The sequence below is a fragment of the Megalops cyprinoides genome, chromosome 2 (assembly GCF_013368585.1).
Source record: "Megalops cyprinoides isolate fMegCyp1 chromosome 2, fMegCyp1.pri, whole genome shotgun sequence".
Taxonomy (NCBI): Eukaryota; Metazoa; Chordata; class Actinopteri; order Elopiformes; family Megalopidae; genus Megalops; species Megalops cyprinoides.
Window position 1 is genome coordinate 58,353,902 of NC_050584.1, and position 23,650 is coordinate 58,377,551.

The 23,650-nt window shown below is 41.9% G+C and overlaps 2 protein-coding genes across 2 annotated transcripts; both read left to right on the forward strand.

The window, feature by feature from the left end:
* Positions 1-13,338: 13,338 nt before the first annotated feature.
* On the forward strand, positions 13,339-14,544 carry agtr1b (angiotensin II receptor, type 1b). The gene has a single exon (XM_036522662.1). It carries the CDS (start codon positions 13,339-13,341, stop codon positions 14,413-14,415), a length of 1,077 nt encoding a protein of 358 aa, XP_036378555.1. The 3' UTR covers positions 14,416-14,544.
* A 3,588-nt stretch (positions 14,545-18,132) lies between these two features.
* On the forward strand, positions 18,133-22,855 carry cpb1 (carboxypeptidase B1 (tissue)). Its single transcript, XM_036522266.1, has 11 exons — positions 18,133-18,197; positions 18,290-18,365; positions 18,851-18,975; positions 19,605-19,707; positions 19,841-19,942; positions 20,190-20,294; positions 20,411-20,521; positions 20,658-20,748; positions 21,135-21,337; positions 21,778-21,862; positions 22,668-22,855. Exons 1-11 carry the CDS (start codon positions 18,133-18,135, stop codon positions 22,853-22,855), a joined length of 1,254 nt encoding a protein of 417 aa, XP_036378159.1.
* Positions 22,856-23,650: the final 795 nt, after the last annotated feature.

The following is a 23,650-nucleotide window of genomic DNA, read 5'->3' on the forward strand; positions in this document are numbered from 1 at the left end:
ATTACTGTTGCAAGAGCACAACGCAAGGAGGTAACATTAATGTTTTATCTCACTTTTTTTTTGTTTATGCTCAAGTAAATCCAATTGGAATAACTTTTTGTTTTTATTTGTTGAATATGGACTGTGTTATGTGTGCCTCATAATATGTGTCTACCCTCACAGACCCTCAAAAATTTTTGGATAGTTTATTGTTGTTTGATGACACAGTGTTTACTGGTTGTTAGAGAAAGTGAATAAGGAGTCAAACAGTACACATTTGACAATCCTTCCTGCATTTCCCAACATGCTCTCTGTGTCTGGGACACCCATTCCCAGGCTGGCTAGAATCTGAAACCTGAACCCTATGGCTGTCTGTGCTTCTGACTCCCCTGACTCCCCATCCTTTCCCTCAGTCTCAAGGGAGACTTCCTGTTTGCATACCGTTGGTTGTTGTTGTTTTTTTTTGACATATTTGTCTATTCTTTGAGATTTATGGTGATTTAAGTGACACGCCATGCTTCAGAATGTTAAAAGGAAGGATTTACAGAATAAGACTGGCTTGGTGAAAGATGATGGGATGGAATTGCCTGCCCTTGGTGTCACTAACATCCAAGCCAACACATTCTAACAGCCTTTCCACAATCTCCTGTCACCATCAAAGTTTAATAAGTTTCAGTGTAAAGCAATAACGTTGTGCAAAAGCCAAGCTTATCTGGTGAGTAAGTTTTGGTGCAGTCCGGTAAAATATGGTAGCTGTGTGCTGTATGTACCCCAGGGTCATAGCACAGGTCACTTGATCTTTTTATTTTTACATATTAGGCTTGATTTGAGAACCAGGCTGACAGTGTTAGCCTTAATGTTCATTTGTGTGTTCCCTTCGTCTAATGATGTGATTCTGACGATGTTTGGAAGGTTGACATAAACAATCCCTAAGCTCTTTCTGCACAGTGGAGTGAAACAGAGATGATAGTTTCCTACAAGTTCTTACTTCTCTTATCTTGCATTTTTTATCATGGTGATGTGGAGTCTGGGTTTTGTATCTACAGATAGTTTATGCTAGATTTACATGTGCATGCCATAGTGTTTTCATTTCAGGCCTTCAAGGCAGTTTTGTGTTCTGTAACAATTAACCATCTGCCAGTTCAAATAATGCGGTTATGCTAATTGAATTTTGAGGGTGTCACAATGTGATCAAGAACTTCAAAGTTATTACCTTTTTGTGATGTTTTGCTGACAAATATTCTTCCAAGCCCAAACGATTTAACACTGGTGTTTGAGCTGGTGCCTATTTTCAGCCAATGGGCTAGCAGCCAGGAAGATGCCTTTGGTATCTGGCCCTGAGGTGTTCTGTATACCCCAAAAGTACTCTCTATTTTCTTAGTTGTGCTTGGTCTCATACATCACACAGAAAGTACTCCTTAATTTCTGGGTTTATTATTTTTCTGCTGGCAGACAGCCAAGGTTCACTTTGTTCTGAAGAATATACCACTGTCCTGCTCCACATATCATGTCACATATGCTTTACAACACAATGATCCCAACTAGCTTGCCCGGCCAGTCTCAAAAGCAATTTATCACTTCGAGCATATATTTTCTAAATAATGGTTTCTGTTTTACAAAAGAAACTATACATTCATGCACAAATAGTTTATTTTCCTCTTTTGGTTTTTTTTATAATTTTATTTAGATTTTACAGGTTTTTACAGTTGTTATTTTACCTGTTTGGTAAATCTGGAAATGTTGTCACTGATTGTTACCATGTGAAACTATAGTGGATTTTGTCATTTTCAGAGGTATACAAGGTAATTATGACACGGGTCTTTGCATGAGAATTATGGCATGAGAAATACTGCTATTTGCCATTGCCAAAACCAAACTATTAATCAATTTGTATTTCTGCTGGGCTTTCGGTGAGCACAGTCACAACCTCATAGTAAACTTAAAATATGTGTTTATCAACCTTCAGAATGAAGATTCGAATTATATTATGTACACAATTTTCATTATGGTGAGTGAATGCAATACATTTTACCAGGCAGTTTGTGATTACTTCAACCTCTTTCATGTGTACAGTTCTGGAATGAGACTGAGGCTTGCAAGAAATAGCTTTAATAATATTGATGGAATGTTAGCATTACTGTCCAAGAACACAGTGCTTGCTAGGAAACATTAACAGTTTGCCACAACTTGTTTTCATTTACGCCCAAGTAAATCCAATTGAAATGATTTTGTTTGTTTGTAGAATATGCCCTACGCTGTCTACTTCATACTACTTCATAATAACTATCTCCCCTGATAGACCCTCAAAAATTCCCACATAATGTCTTGTGGTTCGATGACACAATGTTTGCTGGTTGTTAGAGAAAGTGAATAAGGAGTCAAACAGTACACATTTGACAATCCTTCCTGCACTTCCCAACATGATCTCTGTGTGTGGGACACCCTTTCCCAGGCTGGTTAGATTCTGAAACCTAAACCCTGTGCCTCTCCCTCCCTGATACCCCTTCCTTTCCCTCAGTCTCAGGGGGACTTCCTGTTTGTGTAACATTTGTTGTTTTTGACATATTTGTCCATTCTTTCAGATTAATGGGAGCGGGGAGGTTGCACTGACATGGCTTACATGAGGGTTGCACGCGTTCTAACAGTACACTGATGCAATTCCCAACAACAAGAGTTGAGTTTTTTTCCATGACGTTGAAGCCAGACTCGGTCCGTCCCATTGGTCAAGGTCGGAGACTGTTCAACATTCAGGATGTACATCCGCAAATATGCTTTCAACTTTGCACCTCTCTCATGCTCTGCATTCAGATGTCTCAAGGAGAGCCTTTAGAAAGCTTATGGAAATGTTCTGTCATCGTATGCACAAACACATTTGTTTTCTACCTGTGATGATAGGCCATATTCACTGGGTCAGAACAAACAGATTTAAGGCGTAATTAAAGATAAACATCAGTTTTTTTATGCTGAATGTTAACAAGGCATATAAATAGTACTGTAATACTATTATTTTTCATTAAGGACAATGCCTGGAAAGATATGAAAAAAAAACTCTCAAAAGTTACTATTTCAGTTTAAAAGAACAAATATTATTTTCCGTGAAAAATAACAGGATACACCCTGCAACCCTACACTAAGCTAACAATGCTACAATATATTCTTTGCAGAAGAAAGTCATGAATATTATTAGAACCTTGACACTAATGAAGTGTTGCATCTGGGAAACTGTCCTTGGCTGCGAAGTGGCTCAGAAGACAAATAAAACAACTTGAAATGTTTCTGGTGCTGGTTGACTCAGGCTGGATTTCCGGTGCTGGAACTTGTATTTAAATAAAAATACGATTTTGGGGCACTCAGCGGGTGATGTGGCGGCAGTGTAGCATAGTGGTAAGGAGCAGGGCTCATAACCGAAAGGGTGCTGGTTCAATTCCCCACTGAGGAACTGCTGCTGTACCTTTGGGCAAGGTAATTAACCCAGAATCACCGCAGTAAATATTCAGGTGTATAAATGGTTAACATGTAAAACTGTAACTGTATGTAAGTCACTGTGGACAAGAGCGTCTGCAAAATGACAATAATGTCATGCAATGTAATGAAATGTAATGATGAAAAAGAGCAAGCCCATCTACACTGGAATAAAGAAATACAGCAGATGTAATATTTTCCCCTGCTTTTTATGTGCATTTTCTGAAAGCGTTGGCTTTGTCACAAAGTACTCGTTTACAGTGAGGATGTTCTTCGGCACCATGGTGACCTCAGGAAAAAGAATATAACGGGGAGAGAACATCTATGACTTGAGGCACATCCTGTTTTTTGGCTTCTGTGCAATTACAGCATCAGCCATTAACCGAACAGTGTCAGGAAGCCGCCCGCGCGTACGCTTGCTTTGTGCTGTTGTAAACCGCACACAGCCATAGCAACACACTGAGCCAGTGCGTCACTGACCCAAAAGGCAGGCCGCCCTTAATGTTGCCCAAATGAACAAGAGCAGTAGAGGCTTGGGTCAAATCAACCCTTTGAATTACGCTAACTGCACAAATCACGGAGAAGTGCAGTAGACGGCATGTCATTCTTCTGAATGTTTGAGGAAAAGGGTTTGCAAAGCAAGCCTGGCTTGGTGAAAGCAGATGGGATGCCATTGGGTATGCCTTAGCTTGGTGCCATGGAACAGTCCAGGCAACACATTGTAACAGGCTTTTCCGCAATCTCCCAACACTGTGAAATTTTAATGACAAGTGTCAGTGTGAAGCAATAATGTTGACTAAAAGTTAAGCTTTAGCTGGGAGGGAAGTTTTGGTGGGAGTCTCAGGGAGACAAACATGTGCGTAATGTTTGCGGTTTTTTGACATGTTTGTCCATTCTCTGAGATTAGTGACACATGGTGTCTCTGAATATTAGAAGGGAGGGTTTATAGAGTAAGCCTGGCCTGGTGAAAGAAGATGGGATGGAACACCTCAGTGTTACTGAAGAATCCAGCCAACACATTCTGACAGCTTTTCCATAATCTCCCAATATCAAAATTTAATAACTTTCAGTGTGAAGCAATAATATTGTACAAAAACTCAGCTTTAGTTGGGCAGGAAGTTGTGGTGCATCCAGTAAGATATGGTAGCTATATACTGTATGTACCCCAGAGCCATAGCATGGGTCACTTGATCTTTTTACTTTTACATATTCATTAGGCTTGATTTGAGAACCAGGCTGACGGTGTTAGTCTCAGTGTTCATTTTGTATGTTCTCTTCATCTATTTTGATTCTTCATTGATTTTTGATTCTGAAGATGTTTGGAATGCTTTCTCATTTATTTTGTTGATTTGGAGCCTGGGTTATGTAGTTGCTGTGTGGAGATGAGTTATGCTAGATTTACATGAACAGGGCATAGCGTTTTAATTTCAGACCAAGGCAAGCAAGTACCCACCTACCTAATTAGTTGAAATAATGTGGTTATGGTTACAGAATTCTGAGGGTGTCTCAACATGCTCTGGAACTTCAAAGTTATTATATTTTTTGATATTTTGCTGACAAATACTCCTCCAAAACCAATGGTTTTTGGCTTTCCATACATCCAGAAAGTACTCTCTACTGTTGTAGTTGTGCTGTGTTTCATACATTCTCCAGAAAGTGCTCTCTAAAAGTTTACTATTTTTTTCTGTTGGGAGAGAGCCAAGGCTCACTTTGTTCTGAAGAATATATCGCTGTCCTGCTCTGCTTATCACATCACATATGCCTTACGACACAAGGATCCCAACCAGCTTGCCCGGCCAGTCTCAAAAGCAATTTATCACTCGCAGCATGGATTTCCTAAAGAATGTTTTCGCAGTTTTTCAAAAGGAACCGTGCATTCCCACACAAATGGCTTTCTTGACGGAAATCGTGAACTTGTGATTTCACCCATCTTTCAGTGAAAGTGTAACAATGACATTTATTGTTTGGCCCTGACAAAACATCCTGTCCCAGAGAAACCATTTGTTTATGACTAATTGTACAGTTTTAAGAAAGCAAAAAAATGTTTTGTTGAAGGAATGAAAAATGTTAGAATTTTCTGAGGTGACAGACCCTACCACTATCAATCGAGTCCTACAACCCAAAACTCTGCATGCCAGTATAAAATAACATGGCACAGCTCCATTTTCCTCAGTGGAGCACTGAGACTTGGCTGGAAACATCTTCTTAGTCATTTGTTGATGGAGGATTAACATGCCGATAGACAGCTCCTGGTTCACCAAGGGAACAAAGGACATCTATGGGTCATAGGCTTATAGAAGACTATATCAGAACCCCTCCAGAACTGAGCCATCTAGGCCAGCTCTGAACAGGAGTAATCCCCTATCAAAGGTGATGGATGACCCTGCTGGACCTCAAGGTCAGACGGGTGGGCTGGGCACAGAACCGGGGCTCTGACAGAGGCGTCCCCTCCCAACGGCGTTACGGTGGGCTTGCCAAAACCAACCCAACTGGACTCAGAGGGCTTATCTGAGGTGTTTGTTTCTCTCTTCTTTTCTTCATTTGTCTCAGGTGTCAGGACTGTGCGGACGGATGTCTGCAGCTTGGGCATTCTGCTCATTCAAAAGGAAGTCGGTCAGACTGTTCGCCCAACCAATCCATCATCATCAATCTCAACGAAAATCTCTCCTCGGTCTCTGTGCTGACGGTGTGCATACAGAGGACAGGAACAGCGCTGTCTGCTTTCATCTGGACAGACTGGTATTGCAAAGACCCAACCAAATTACTCTTTTGGGTATTAAATGAGCTCCAGGTCAGCTTATTGCACATTTCAGCTATTTTGACTGCCTCAGATTAATAGATCTCCCACAACTGTAACAACATTGTTGGAGTCCATAGTCATAACAGTCCAACAGCACAGAAAGTAGCTTATGATTGACTTAAATGGAAGAACTAAAAATAGCAGCTATTTGAACACTGTGTTACAGCAATAACACGTCTTAAAGGATTGTATTATCGTGAAAGAGAGCTGTAATGACCAATGCAATATTCCATAACATGCAATAATGCTCTTCAAAAGCAAATCTGGTCTGTGTCCATGCTTTCTCAACTGGCAGCACCCATGCAGAAGATGTAATGGCCCACACCTGCTCAAAGTTAAACACATTGCTGAAAACATCTGACAGAGATATAAAAAGCCGACACTGATCAAAGTGAAAGGGAAGAGGATAGTGATGGAGAGTAAGACAAAGCTGGGCACCTGCCAGGACAGCACTCACAGCCAAACCCCCCCCCCCCCCCCCCTCACCCCCACCCCCCCATTTCATCTCCCCAGGCCAGGCTGATATGCAAGGGACAGCTGGAAAACAACAGGAAAAATAAAATGGTTGCACCCCCTGAGGGGGGCTGGATATCAAGTGAAATCCAAGCCAAAGCCCCCCCCCCCCCCCCAATCCCACAACACAAGGCGACCACGTGCCGGAGACACGTCTATTAATAAAGCTTACTGAGAAGGCCAATTAGCCGAGAACCATTCTGTTCACACTGTGGAAGGGCAGGACAGGGGACCCGGAGGAGCATGCACACTCCCACCACAGAGATAGGCAGCGCCACTGGGCGGTGGGGGGGGGGGGGGGGGGGGGGATGGAGTAGGGGGTGGTTAGGGCTCAGAGCACTGATAAAGCAGACAGAGATGGGGTGGGATGGGAGGGGGGGCATCTCTCTGGTGTGGGTGTGTGTGCCTGTGTGTATGTGTGTCTGTGCTTGTGCAATACTATCTTGGCTCATCTCACTTCCTCAGCAAACTTGTATTAGGGTCATTCAGCACCGGAGTATTGAGCAGCTTTCTGTCCTTCTCTCTTCTTCAGTAGCATCTCCAGCACACCGTGTCTTAACTCCAGGTAAGAGCTCCCCCCTGTCCAGCCATACTTTTCCTTCAGAGATTTACTTTTCAATTTTATTGTTTTATTGGCTTTCCTTGTATGCTTGTTTTCTTTGTTTTCCTTTCATTTTTTCCATTTGCAAATTTTTTTCCTAGTTTGTTCTCCTTGTTCATAGAGTTTTGAATATGCAGTTAATATCTAAAGTCATAATTTATAAACATACAGTTAATATATAAAGTGATAATTATTCATCTGATTATTAATGTCATTTATTTATAAAATCATAGTTGTTCATGTAACTTTCTAACTATGCTTATCATTAGTCAGTGATATCATAGCCATGAAGTAAAAGAAGGCTAAAGTTATATAAATAAACTTTGCCAAAATACAAGAGTACATACTTGTGTTGGAAGTGTTAAAATGTATTTCTAAATATACCAGTTGAAGTATGTTTAATATTTAATATATTAAGTATATTTCATACATTTTTAAAGTATAAATGCAGAAGGGCAATTCAAGTATGTAATCAATTGACTAATTCGTTTTATACTTTATACCAAACTTTTGTGTCAGATAGATATCTCCACTCTGAATTGTTCATTTTCTGTGGTTAGTAATTTTCCAGTTTGTAGATATTTTCAGACACAAAATGATGCTAAATGTACAGGAGTTGACTCCACAGGGACTACAACAGGTACAGAACCAGAATGCAAACCAAGACACTCTGCTGGGGGAAAATTGGAGTGCTAAAACGAATAACAGAGGCAATGGTGTGGGGGGATTGCTACGCAACATGCATATGCCAGGGTCACAGTCAAAACACAACTTCACAATGAGGTTAATGCTAATTAAGTTTACACTGATGTACTGCATTTTCTGTTTACATTGAACTGTACTTTCTGTTTGCACTGAATTAATGCAACAGTTTAATCAATACCTTAACAGAGTGATAGGAGGAAGCAAATGTGATAGATATGGATCAGATCATCTGAAGTCATGCTTAAATAAATCCTTAAATACATTTATTTATGTACTTATTTGGTGTAACATTGTGGGGACACTGAGTGATATTTATATCTTAAAAAGGAAAGCAGCACAAAGCATGTTTTTTGTAACATGAACAAGTGCATACATAGCATGGTGCTATTTATGGGGAACCACATTCAGTAAGCAGTTACATGCACCATCACTCAAGAGTGACATTTATAGGAATGTTGTCCATTCTAAGTCCGTAGTTTGTTTGAGATGCATATTGACATGCATTTTGATGACTCATGAATTGTCTTGACACCAGCTGAATACCTTCAGACTCAAAGCATCTTGACTTGAGACTTCACTTGTCTCAGAAGGTTGTACAGTTGTAATTAAGAATGACTTTATCTTATTAATGTAATGTGGAAGGCATCTTGGTTAGACAAAAATGATTGGACGTAGCTCTTCATATCTGTGAGTCCATGTTTTTCTTCTGCCTAACTTGGGCCTACAATCTTTTTTTTTCTATAAAAAGTAAAAGGAATGATTACTGACTGATGCAAAGTAAATTCAATTCAGTAAATAAATTAAAACAGGATGCTTTGTAAAGTTTTATAAGTGTAAATTAAAAGAAATTCTAACATACAGATGCTGCACAGGTGAATTTACCCCTCTTCTTTATGTTGATCGATACATCAACAAGGACTTTGTGTAACAAAGTGGAAAATAATCCAATAATGTAGGGGAGATTTCCATGATGTTGTTATCAGTGGATCATCAGCATTACCTGAGGCATGATTTAGATGAATTATTAACTCATTGTAGCCGGTCATAATGACTCGCTACTCCATCGGCCAGATGGTGGTGCTTATATTGTGCAGTGCTGTTGAAGAACCAAACTGATTTTCTGGCTCATGAGGAGGACAAACCTTCCACTCTGTAATCATTTATGTTGTTGCAAGGTTGTGGGTCCAAACAGGGCTTGAGGGAGGTCAACGTCTTGTAGGATCAGTGGTGTCAGATTTGATTTAGAAGTGGCAGCCACAATACTGCAAGTTCTCATGTTTTAAACCTTTCCGACCAGCAGCTGTCTGGCTCATGGGTTTACCAGGGGCTTCCAGTTCCCTTTTCCAGTCAATAGCATTTATTATATGAGTTCAGTTTCTCCATAAAAGTTCCAGTAGGGACGCATGACTAGCAAGCCACCAGTTACAAATCCATGACCAATGTATGCAGTTAAAATGGTTTTGCAATAACATTGTTGATACTGTGGCTTATTGTAGCAATAAGTAGTATCAATCATAGGAACATGAGAACATTGTACTTATGAGAATAGGCCATTAAGCCTATCTTGGCTTGTCATTCTGCCTAAAATAATGGCATTGCATTTTATTAATGGTGCTTATAATGCATTAAAAGCAAAAAACTGTGGCAGCAACACATATTGCAAATGTAGAAAAGTAAATAGTAGAAGTAGATTTAAAAACATAAGTCATAAAACTGCAAAAAACAGTAAATAGAAAAAAACATCATCAGCACGTCCAGATGAATTATGTTAGGGTCTCAGACTGCTCTGCAAATGTTGCCAATCCATTCCATACATCAATAGCTGAGTCAGTAAATGCTTACTAATTTATTGTGAAATTAATTTTAGCTTTAATTTCCATAATTGCCCAATAGTTTTGTTGACAGCACTTGTCTTGAACTATTCCCCACAGAATATCTTATTAATCTTCTTTTTTTTTTAATTTTAAGTCAAATCCCCCCTGAGTGTCATTTTATGAAGTCTGACAAGATGAAGCACTTTATTCTTCTCTTCCTAAGACATCCGTCTAAGACTCGAGACCAGTCTTGCTGCCCTTTTCTGTACCTTTTCTAGGGTTCATGCATCCCTTTTGTAGTGTGGTAACCAAAACTGTACAGATTATTCCGAACGCTGTCTAAATCACGGTCCATCGAGTTCCATGGATGAAAAATTCTTGTCAGTTTTATGTTGTTACTGCAGTGTTTATAGATGTACTACATCTGCCTGGCTGTTTTCACAGAGATCAATAGTGTCATTTGTAGCCCATTTAAATGGTCTTGTTTGATAAGGGTGCGTAATGACTATTCTCACACGAGTGCTTGTTCGCCTTCCTCTCTGCTGTCACCCCGGCTTTATGGCCGCAGCTCTGCTATGTGGTATTCAATGCCACGCGCACCATCTCCGCTCATAGCAACGCCAAAATCTCACGGTTGCCGTTTAATATAATGATCTGCAGCTGCATCACTTATGGTTGGCAGCTGTTTATTTTCCGGGTTGTGCTCTTCCTGAGGTGAGCTGAGTACACTGCAGCTCCAGAATGGACTGGCATTTCACTGCATTTCAGAAGATTCATAAATCTCCTCAAAACATACACAAAGTTGAGAAAAAAAACTAAAATGGGAACTGTTTGTTTCTCACTGGAGATATTCGCATGTGTGATTAATGTATGTTTTATATCACAATATAATATAATACAAACAGATTTACACAACACCTGTGGTCCCTGTGGCGCTGTAAGGGATTTTATCAGCAGGAGTCAAATGGCTTCCTGAAAAGAAATCACAGGTAAAAATCTCAACTCTGAGTCTTATTAGTTTAACAGTTTCTCATTAGTATGCTTGTAGTACATTTTAGTTTAATTATAGTACAGGTTTAATAAAATTGATAGGAGCCCTGTAGTGTTAAATATTACATGGTTTGAATAAGACAAATACAGAATTAGAAGCAGTGGTGTAACAGATTTAAGGAACGTGTAACTAATAATACACAGTTTATGGGTGATAAGTAGTGATGCTACATTCTATTTTCTTCATTTTAGGTCTTCAAAATGAAGTTGTAGGGTCTGCTTCTCGCTCTGTTAAAATTAAATGAGAAACTAGATGATAGGAACAAGATATATTTCGCTATTTAAAGTAAATGCTTACTTATCATCTGACTTATCATCACTCTGTCACAGTTTCTGAAAAAAGGAAAAAAAAAAAAAAACACCCAGATTTTTACAAACTAACCCAACCAGAGTCGAAGTCATCTCACCAGTATGCTGAAAATGCTCAACAAAAATGTAGAATCTGTGGAGTTACACTGGAAGCAATGCTCCTGTTTGCCTTCTCCTGCCTGTTTTGCCAATTTACTGCCCACCACTGTTATAATCATTAGCTAAAGAAAACACTTTTAAATCTAACTGGTGACATCTGTGTTGCTGCTTTTATTGCACTGGGTCTGCAGAGGAAACTCAGGGAGTGATATTTCATTATTTTGTTGCCCTTGGCACCCCATCGTCCTCCACTTGCGGTGATGTTCACATCTGCAACTGATATCTCTGTTAGTTTATGCAGGAAGTAGTTATTTTTTTAAGACTGCATGAAGCATGAAGCCTAGCCTGGTGAAGAGCATGGCGTTTTCCGCTGGGGATATACAAGCCACCAGACTGAAGAAGACAGGGCAGACTTGACTTTGACGTTATATGTCTAACATATGTCATATGTCATGCATCTGATGAAATGTGGCTGGAGTTCAGATGTATGATACACTGTGACTATATTCTGCTCTTCTTCTTTCACAGCAAATGCAAAGCGTTCACACTTAACATAGGCTATCTATAAAGCAACTGTGTTTTGTTTGGATGAGGAGAGGTACATCTTTACAGTGAGACCATCAGTGATATATATTTTTAAAGACACTTCTGGTCAGCAATTACTGCATTCTTGTATCCAGACTTTTGGAGATATTCTGACCCTAATTAGATTTTTTTTTTCTCATCATGTGATAAGAAACACTTCATTTTACAGTAAATTCCCCCATGATGTTGCTTTGAATTTCTATGAGACTGGGCAGTTGACTGGTTTGTCAGATATTTGAAACATCATCATTTTAAAACAGACTGATGTCAGGTAGATACATCTGTAGAGATATGTTTATTACAGAATGTGATTACAATATAGTGAAAGACAGCCATGTTAGAGTCATATGTTCAAAACCACGTTGATATGTTAAAAATGTTAACAAAAAGGCTGCCATCTTGTGGTCTGTGGTGAATATTTCACCCACCCACCTTTTTGGGCTTGAGTAAGTTAGCCGTCTTCTATAGCTGTATTTTTATGGTGGCAAACTCGTGCAAAATAACATTCAGCCAACAATGACTATATGAAACTGTTGGGGTTCTCTGATACTTATAGACTTTGTGTTGTTTGTTCATTGTTGATGCACTAAGATCTTGTACTTCAAAGTGAAATTTAAACCATGATGAAAGAAAAAAAAAAGAAATAGTGGAAAGCAGTAACGAAAAGAAGCCATTGGCTTTTTTCTGCTCCTAAAATTTTCAGTGTCTGGTGGAAACAGGTTTGATTTTTCTCACAGCAAAAAGAGTGCAAAGTTTTCCATATTCCTGTTTGTTTAGGTGTGTGTTGATTAGAAGTTCCCATGCTGTCTTTCACAGTGCAAAGTCAGGTTTAAACACAGCTCTGTCTGTACAGCCATTATCAGATCTTTCTGTTTCCTCTATACAATACAGCTCATTTCAGCTTCACCCTGTAATTTGCAGTCTTCATTAGTGCTTGTCGTAACACCAGAAATAAATGGTTCCCTTCTGGATGCTGAGTTTGTCCAGACTTACGGCCTAAGTGATAAACAGAGTTTTGTTATTGCTACTCATTAGGGAAAAGATATGTTCAAAGTTGAAAATCCAGACCGTCTGCGTAATGATGTTTTAAAACACATTAGGAGCGTTGAATAATGTGCAACATGTGTTTTTGAAGAATTTCTCCAGCAACAAAATGTGGACCCCAGTGGGTGTTTTTATTGGGCAGGTTTTGACATGGCGTAGAGTAAGAACTTTCAGCTTTGTTCAGTTAGGGTGACGTTTTATGGTTCATGTATCCTGTAGTGAGGAATGTCATCAGGGATCGTGTGACATGTTTGCGTTTTTTTTACAGGGTGGCGAGAAGCTTCTGCCCGGGGCGGGTACAGGAAGCTGGAGACGCACCCTGTTGGCTTGGCCCCTTATATTCCCGGGGTCCTGTGTATCTAAAACAAAACAAAAAAATGGAGAATATCACTGCTGGAGTCGTGGAAGGAATAGGTGTCAAATGCAACACATTTGGTGTCCCCAAGTTCATTTACACTTTGATCCCTGTCATATACGGCTGCACCTTCGTCATTGGCATCGTGGGTAACAGCATGGTAGTGGCCGTCATCTACTGCTACATGAAGCTGAAGACAGTGGCCAACATCTTCGTCCTGAACCTGGCCGTGTCTGACCTGACCTTCGTCATCACCCTGCCCGTGTGGGCCAGCGTCACCGCCGCCGGCTACCACTGGCCCTACGGCAGCTTCCTGTGCAAGGCCACCGCCGGGCTGGTCATCTTCAACTTCTACACCAGTGTCTTCTTCCTCACTGCGCTGAGCATCGACCGCTACCTGGCCATCGTGCACCCGGTGCGGTCACGCCAGCGCCGCACGGTGGTGTACGCCCGCATCACCTGCGTTCTGATCTGGGCCTTCTCCTTCCTGCTTAGCATCCCCACGGTGCTGGTCCGCGAGGTCCTTCCCATCAACAACTCCAGCTTCACCGTGTGCGCCAACCTGCACAGCAGGGAGCTGGAGCACGTGCTGCTGGCCATCAGCCTGATGAAGAGCGTGCTGGGCTTCCTCGTCCCCTTCCTCGTCATCCTCACCTGCTACTGCCTGATTGGCCGGGCCCTGCTCCGCTCGCAACACATGCAGAAGAACAGGTCTCGCGGGGACGAGGTGCTGCGGATGCTGGCCGCCGTGGTGCTGGCCTTCTTCCTCTGCTGGGTGCCCCACCAGGTCTTCCACGTCATGGACGTGCTGGTGCTGCTCAAAGTGATCGAGAACTGCCGCACGCTGGTCGTCATCGACACCGCCATGCCCTTCACCATCTGCATCGCCTACTTCAACAGCTGCATGAACCCCATCCTGTACAGCTTTGTGGGGACCAACTTTCGGAAGAACCTGTTGCGCTTGCTGAGATGTGCCCCCGCCCCAGCCGCGGCCTGCCCACACCCGAGCGTCGCCGCCAAAACCAGCACCCTCTCCTACCGGGCGGCTGAAACGCTGCACCTCGATGACAGCAAGGCCACATTGCCCGACGTCAAATGAGCATCCCCACATGACCTGCCTGCATCGTGCCAGTGGCCCTCAGTAGACAGTGTGATTGTGAGGGTTTTTAAAATTTGAATTCCAATCCCATTGCTATGAATCTGCATGCACCCATGGATCCAAAAACAATCCGGCTACAACAGAGGAACTGTTGCTCCCCAAACAGCACGTGTCTGTCTGGAAGAGCTACCTTTATAATTTCATAACTTCAATTTATAAATATCCCCAACTGGTGGATGGATTAATTGTCATGATATATATTTTATGTTTGGTTTCAATGGATCTATCAGTTAGACCTTCAGTCAATACATCCAAAATTTATCCTTAGATTTAAATATATTGAAGGAAGTATTACATCAGAAGCAACATTATGCATTTGGCAGTCAATGACAAATTAATTATAAATGCTGTGTTAGACATAAATGTAACTCTTGCTTAAATGTTTAACACAAATACAAGGGCAGAGAGCATCAGTTACTTATTATGCACGCGTTACACTTCTGGGCATGTGCATCCTAGTTCAATCGGGTGAGATTACAGCGTAGTAAATATCAGAATTATATTCATAGCAGAGGATTTGCCCCCATTAAAGCTGCAAATTGTAGTTTTTCCAGGTTCTTTTTACATAGACTTTCACTTGAATGAGCTGCAGATGTGGCACAACAACCCACAAAGTGGGAGGGACTGTTCTCACAGCATGTCACTGAAAAGTATCATGCATGACACAGAAGGTGTTGTGTTACCTGGGTTTATAATGGGAAACTGCTTTCACACACAAGGTCAAGATTAAAGCACTCAGTGAGTCAGAATTGTTTATTTTAAGAGGCTGTTATAGAACAGTAATATTTTTTGAACCTGTGAAATATGGCTCATTTTGGAGATGGGGGTCAGCTGGAACTGGCATTGAGAGATAAAATATTAAGTGAAGAAAAAAGCTGCAGTTACAATGTATTTCAATACACTGTTTAGTAAATTTTGAAATGAGAACTGAATCCGTTTTCGATAACAGCGTTCCATAGAGGGCGTGGTCACAAAACAGACCTGGAACAGACAGGCTTCGGAAGGAAGGCAGGACTGCACCCTGGATGGGAGGTTGGCAGTGGCAGTTAATTAGGCATCACATCTGTGGGCAGTGGAAGGAAAGATGTGTGCCAGCAGGAAACCCACTCAGACACAGGGCACACAAGCAAACAGCTCTGCACAGACAGGGCCGTGTTTGTGCTGCCCCACATCAAAACGCATTTTCATTTACTCATTTTCGTCAACATTAATATATATTCAGGAATGCTTCAATCCATTTAATAACTGGAATCAGGGGATTTAAAATGTATAATATAATCTGAGTGAGTGAAGCACTGAGGAAGGGATGACATTTTTGGCTGTGGTCAGTGCAGGGTACAATGCCAAGCCAAATGTTTGGCACTGCGTGTGAATTGGTCATGTGATGGCGTGTATGAGGAGACCATCTCTGAGTGCCATTTCTCATGCTTCCCGTTAACCAGGAAGAAACAGTTAAAACAGATTGTCTTTCTCTCTTTGACACAACCTGCATGTTCGCTGTCACTTACTCAAGAGATCATGTAAATATGCGTTAATGTACAGGTAGGTGTTTTTTTTTTCTTTTTTTGTACATAAGTCTCAGTGTCATAATGTTCTGTCATTGTAAAATGTTGCCTGATTGTGATTGTTGTCGTGTTTATATTCGTACATTTCAGTGTGTGATGCTACTGTTCATGAGCAGGCCAACCCGAGGCCTCCCAGCCACTGGAATGAAACAGATAAAATAAAATAAAACAGAAATGGAATGTAGTCTCAGTCTGGGAGACGTAAGTGAGAATGACTGAGCAACGAGAGCTTTCTCATGTTATAAAGTTGCAAAGCTGTAATCCTGAAGGTATTGACAGTCACAGTCACTTTGCCTTGATTTTCAGGTGAAAAAAGTCTTCATGAAACTCTGTATAAAGGTGTGATGTATAAGTGGTCTAAAGTGAATTTGTGAAATATTGTTTTGTATATGTACAACTGGTCGGAGAATTTTGAAAATAAGTAATAAAAGCGAATGCTTCCATACAGGGATGAATGGCATTGCGTGAGTTATTTTATGAGGCATGTGCATTGGCATAGGCTGAGGCAGAAGATGAGGAGGATGTGGGGGAAGTCTCATATGTACAGTGTTCCTTTTAGGCCATATTTCATCCTCCTTGCCGATGTGTATATTTTTGAGTAATAGGATGTTACATTACATTATTGGCGTTTTAGCAGACGCTCTTATCCTGAGCAACTTACATAGGTTACAATTTGGTATTGTACTGTTGTCTGCAATTCTACCTCTGACTCAAGGACCTCCCCTATCAAATGTTAATGCTAAATAAAATTTCATGCTCTACCATACTTTCAGCATGTAGCACATTTTCATACAGGTCTATAAAGGGAGGGAGGTGCTGGATAATTTATTAGTGTATTAGTGTTTTCCCATGTGTATCTTTGCCCTTCCCTGGGAAGCTGTCCCCTAATGGAGCTCACTTCCGCACAGCTGTCAAAGAAGATCCATTAATACGGTGTGCGGGGGTTTTCTCGCGCACATTTCTGTTTTAAAAAATGGGTAAGTACATGTTTTATGGCTTACTTCCACATTAGAAATCCCCGCCCCCTCCATTAAAGGCAGACGGCGTATGATTGGAATGTGCAGCGAAGCCTTCAGGTGAGAGCACCGATTCGGAGGTTACTGAACACCAGGTGGGGGCCGGGGTGTCCAGTGGCTTTTCGATACCCCTGTGATGCGGGAGGCACAATGTGCAAACCATCACCATGACTCTGGATTAATCCGCACAGCCCGGATGCTTTTAAGACTTGCTTACACGGAAAAGCGCTATGGTCTCAAATGCCAGTAATTACACATGAACTTTGTGGCACGCTTCATAACGTGTTATATCTGGCACAGTGTCTCAAAATTGGAAGCTTAATTTTAATGGGTTGAACAGTGGATTCCTGAAATGTAAAAAAAAAAAAAAACTGCTGAAGAATTGCAAGTGTTATTTCCCTTGATGAGGGCATCTGGTACACAAATAACAGTGAAGCAAAGCTTTTTTGTTTCTCCGTACCAAGGTGCCACGGTTCGTTACTTCATGCTTTCAAGATTTTTTCACCTAAGGTGCACCTTATGTTAAAATAAACAAGAACGTTAAAGGCTCATGCCATTCTATTTAAATATGCAGTGGAGCTTTGTGTTAACATAAGGGGAGTAACAATATCAAGGCTAATAAATAATGAGGAAAACGTTGCTTCCTTGCATTGAACACATCATTAGCATATAGTATGTGCCTGCTAAGGCTGACTAACAGCAAGACAGATGACCAATTTATAGCTTTTCTTAACCTGTGGTTAGTAATCATAGGCATATGGGCCCACACCTGAAGAACAGCATACATGAATGTCCTCGGCTCAAGGCTTTCTCTCATGCTACAACAGCCATCTGCAACAGCCGATCTGTGCAGTCAGTCGTTAATTATTGGTCAAGCATTATTTTGGTGTCAATCACTCCGATTAGAAGCGGAGCATTGCCTAAAGGAACGTTTAAAAATAGGTGTCCGAGCCACGGTGCAGATAGCACTGGGAAACGCCTTATTTGCCGCTGTCTGGGCTGTGGGTATTGGTCGACTGGTGAAAGAAGGGGGTTATAAAGGGTGACAAAACGTTGAGCCCGGTCACACCATCAACATGAAGGTCCTCCTGCTCTTAGGGTTTGTGGCTGTCGCTCTGGCCGAAGTTACCAGATTTGACGGGTATATTTTCATCCTTTTTCAGCCTGACCTACAGCCCTCACCCTGCAGTTTGGACTCAGGCCTGATGTTCTGGTCTTCTGCTCTTCTTTCAGAGAGAAGGTCTTCCGTCTCCGGCCACAGACTGAAGAGCATGTGGCCATCATCAAAGAGATAGCAGAAGGGATGGAGGTAGAATTCTGTATCTAGAATGTGGGCAGAATGAAGGGTCAGTGCTGTATGATGCTGCAGGACTGTGATCAGGAATGCGTGTGTGTGTGTGTGTGTGTGTGTGTGTGTGCATGTGTGTGTGTGTGTGTGTGTGTGTGTGCGCGCGTGCGAGTGTGTGTGTGTGCGTGTGTGCGAGTGCGTGCGTGTGTGTGTGTGTGTGTGTGCGTGCATGTGTGCGTGCGTGCATTTGTGTGTGTCTGTGTGTGTTTATGGTGTATGGGTGTGCTTGTGAATACTTGTGTGAGTGCATGCATGCATGTTTGTGTGTGCGCGTGTGCTTATGAATACTTTTGTGATTGCATGCATGCATGCATGTTTGTGTGTGTGTATGTGTGTGTGTGTGTGTGTGTGTGTGTGTGTGTGTGTGCGTGTGTGTGTGTGAGTGGGTTGAGTGTAGCACACCTCATCAGGCAGGCTGTTGTTTGTGCATCTGTCCCCCCCTGCAGGTGGACTTCTGGAATCCCGAGTCCCCTGACCTGGTCGATGTCGACTCTGACGTGGACATCCATGTGAACGCTGCCTACGCTGACATCGTGGACAATCTGCTGCAGCAGAGTGAATTGCCCCACGAGTGCGTTCGTAAAAAACGCAGGCTCTGCCCTGACAATCCCCTTAGAGGAAACATTTCAAGATCATCTCAAAATATATTTTTACATGAATATACTGTATATTCATCTTATATCACAAATGAAAACTACTTATTTGAATATTCAATTTAACAATCTTACAATGTGAAAATGAAGAAAATATTTTTGAATTCTCAGCAATGTGTTTTGACACATAAGAACTATTGGGATAATGGGGACACAGCCATTGGTTAGTACTGTTCAGTCCAGAAGAAAAAAAGTTTTTAAAGTGTTGCAGCTTTAACTGTGTTTTAGTCTGTTCCCCCTTGCAAAAGGGATTTCAGGCTCAGCGAGATTTTTCTAGTTAAATAAACAACAAATAAACTCAAATAAATAAAAGGGGACAGAGTGAGAGATCAGTGACCCAGCTGGGTTAGAGAACAAATACCTGTATCTGTCTTTACTGTCTGGAATGAGAGAGTTTCAGAGCAGTTAAAGCAGGAGACAAAACAGTAGAGGAAGGAGCCAGGAGCTCACCAGACCGATGCATACAGTGTAGTCTGCACTGCATGGAGTCTTTGTCATTTAGGTCTTATAGGAGGCAGACTGAATCTGATCCATCAATTCCCAACAGGGTGCTGGTTGATGACCTGCAGGATGCAGTGGATGGTCAGATGGACAGCCAGGAAATCTCCCCCAGGTCCCACAACTACATGAAGTATAACACCTGGGAAAAGGTAGGGAAACGTCTCTCTCCTGTCTCTTTCTCTGTCATTCTATCTCTGTATTTCTCTCTCTCATCTCTTTTCTCTGTCATTGCTTCTTTCTTACATTTTAAGTGCTTGATTTATGTTCTATCCATGCTGTCAGATTGAGGCCTGGATCTCCTCCATGGCCTCTGCAAACCCCAGTCTGATCAGCAAGCAGGTGATCGGAACCACCTTTGAAGGACGCTCCATGACTGTTCTGAAGGTACCCACTCCCTTCCCAGTTTGGGGACTTACTTGAAAATAATGTGGTGATGTCATTTGTAAATCCAGAGTTGACCTAAGTAGTCAAAGTAGTCATTTGTTAATTTTGATGTATTTTCTGTTATTTATGGTACACCTTAAGCTTTGAGCTTAAGATATAAGAAAGTAAATGATATCAGAAGTTCTTCACTGCTTCACTGAAAATGACCAATAAGGGGCTGTTCCTCTTCCCTCCCTGACAAACACAGATTGGTAAGAAGTCCAGCTCCACCAAGCCTGCTATCTTCCTCGACTGTGGCATCCACGCCAGGGAGTGGATCTCTCCCGCCTTCTGCCAGTGGTTTGTCAACGAGGTGCGGCCTCATTACCACAGACAGCCACAGTACAGTCCTTCAGCCAGTTCCTCCCTTGTCAGTTGAAAAGGTCCACATGAGTGACACGTGTTGCTTCATCTGTGTGATGCGTTCAGGCCGTGTCCACCTATGGAAGCGACGCTGAGATGACCACCCTCCTGGACCAAATGGACGTTATCGTGCTGCCCGTCTTTAACATCGACGGCTACGTTTACACCTGGACCAATGTAGGTGCACAAGGCCATAAACCGACTTTTGTCTGTCGTATCTGAAGAAGGCACAGCACCCTCCAGCACTTGTGAGCTGGGCGTGATGGTGAACGTGATCGTGTGCTCAATGGTGTCTTGTCTTTCGGACCTGCAGAACAGGATGTGGAGGAAGACTCGCTCCAGGAGGTCCGGCAGCTCCTGCATTGGTGCTGATCCCAACAGGAACTTCGATGCCGGCTGGTGCAGTGAGTCTGAGCCTCAGTCTTACAACAAATTTCATTTAATCCGTTTACAACAGCAAGAATAAGAAAAATAGGTGTACAGGCGGTGTGGGAGGCACAGAACAATAAACCTCATACTGAGACACTGTGTTTTATCTAGGGTGTCCTATGGCGGTATCTGTATCGCGCAGTACATGTAGCTCCATAAAGACTTCATTATTTTTTTCCACATTCAACAGCCAATGTAATCATCTCCATTTCAACAAATAAAATTACCTTAAGCATATATTGTACATAAATCCCTCCTTATTTAATTTGATAATAATGATATAATAGGTATAATAATCATGATAATATTAATATACTAATGATAGTCAGCCCATCCTTACCTCTCTTGTTGACCATCACAGCCACTGGAGCCTCCAGCAACCCATGCAGCGACACCTACTGCGGCTCCAAGGCCGAGTCCGAGGTGGAGGTCAAGGCTGTGGCCGATTACATCCGCCAGAACCTCTCCATCATCAAGGCCTACCTGACCGTCCACTCCTACTCCCAGCTGCTGCTCTTCCCCTACTCCTACACCTACCAGCTGGCCGAACACCACAGCGAGCTGGTACGGGTCTGCGACACGTGCTGCTTCTCTGGCTCCTTATTGACTGCCATCCCATTTTATACCGCATGCTTACACTGGAGATACACCACCACAGCGCTGGTACAGAAAACGAACTGCTACTCCTCCACTGTTGCCCAACAACCAATAACCGATTAGCAGTCTAATCATTTGAGAAGCTTAAAAAATACAGTAAAACATTATTTGACAAACAGTTTGGTGCGAGTATGAAAGTGGCTGCTGTTTTTTGCCAACAAAAAGCATGTGAAAAAGCACAGAGACAGAAATGAAAGTGTGCCTACATTGTGTGCCTTTTGTGCACGTCACTGTCCGAGCGCTCTCTGCTCTTGTGATTCCTGTATCTGTAAGCTGATATAAAGCAATTCCTATGCTTGTTCTGGTGTACTATGAAACTCAATGTCCGGTCTCTCTGTGTGTTTCAGATGAGCGTGGCCGAGGGAGCTGCCAAAGCCCTGCGTAGCCTGTACGGCACCCGCTACACCAGCGGCCCTGGGGCTGCCACTATCTGTGAGTACGACAAGGGACCCCACTTCCTGTCTGATCATCTGCATTATTTTATTTCTGACCTTAAAGAAATTCGTTCTGCATCACCGCAAGTGGCTTAAGCAACAGGTGCAAAAATATGTGAAAAACTCCCACAGGAAATGTTATGAAACTAAATACTAAATAACATCAGCTTTGATGCTGTACAACACTGGCAGTTTAACACTCTTTGTTTATGCAGAAAAAAGTGCAAAACTGTAATAATAATGTGAACCAATAATATAAAATGCTGCCCTTATCTCTCCATACCCTGAACATGCAAGAGCCTACATTTAGTGAAAAGCTACACATAACAACACAGTGTACACAGCAGGCAAAAAATCAGATACAATTCATATGTTATTGACTGATTTTTTTTTGGCAGTAAGGTTTAGAAGTAACTAATACATGCAGTACAATTAAAACTGTGGCAAGTGGAGGAAAATTTTTGTGAGCTGTGTTGAAACGTATGATGCCACAAAAAAACCCAATGCTCGAACCTGAATCATGAATTATGATAACAATGTAAGCACAACACCCATAAGAGCACACAGAAGTGTTTTACTGCTCGACCTTTTAACTTGCACAAAATGTTTGTTCCTCTCTCTCGCTGACGACCACTTACTCTCCACAGCATAGGCCTTTCTTGTGTTTCACAGCACTGAGTTTTACAGAATGTTACGAGGTTGCATTGTAATCCATTGTGCTTTTCCCTTAGCCAACTGGAACAGGTCGTTCAGGTCTGTTCAGAAGAGGGGCTCACCTGCTGTTGTCTGTGCTGTTTTTCCAGACCCTGCTGCCGGTGGCTCGGACGACTGGGCCTACGACCTGGGGGTGAAGTACTCCTACACCTTCGAGCTCCGCGACACCGGGCGCTACGGCTTCCTCCTGCCCGAGTCCCAGATTAAGCCCACCTGTGAGGAGACCATGCTGGCTGTCAAGTACATTGCTGCCCATGTACTGAAGAACCTCTACTAAGAGGGGATCGCTCCAGCCCAGAATCAATGCATGCAATAAAGTATCCAAAAATCTACGGGACCAGCATTCTCGTTCTCTCATTGCTGACTGCTGAGGGGGTGTGAGTGCGTAACAGTTCTACCTCTCCTAGCACCGTGAGAACACTTTTTTGTCTTTCGTATACTCACTAGCTTTGCTTAATTAAGCTAAGCTTGCCACATATAGATGACATTGAAATTTCATAAATTTAATTTTCATCTAGTTAAACCTTCATCTTGGAAAACTAAAACACATATATTAATTAATTTCAAAAATGGCAAATATAACTAAGCTTTGTAAGTTGTGGTTAAATGTAGACAGAAAAGCCAACAGGACAGGAATCTAGACAGAGATTTCCATAATGCTGTGTTTTGAACATTTTAATACCAATTTCCAAAAGAGGAGACTTTCATATGAACTGGTTAAGCATTGTCACTGAGATTCCTGTTCCTGTTCTTGACCAAAACAATGAAAAACAACACTGAATTAGTGTGCAAGAAGTAAAAAATCAGAATAAAAATGTTCTAATAATATTAGATTGGACAAGCTGATTTTTTCTGTTTTTTTTTTTTAAACTACACACTAATGAAGAGGGAGGAGATAGTATACCAATGACATCATCCACGCACATGAGCAGATATACTGCTGTAGTAGATTTTCTCTGACTGTATCTATTGATTGAGGCAAGCAGATAACTCATGGTATGCTATAGTGCTCTCCCAAAATAGGCCTTGTTCACTCTCAAGCTCTGGCTGCATTCCAGTGATGGGGGTTCTG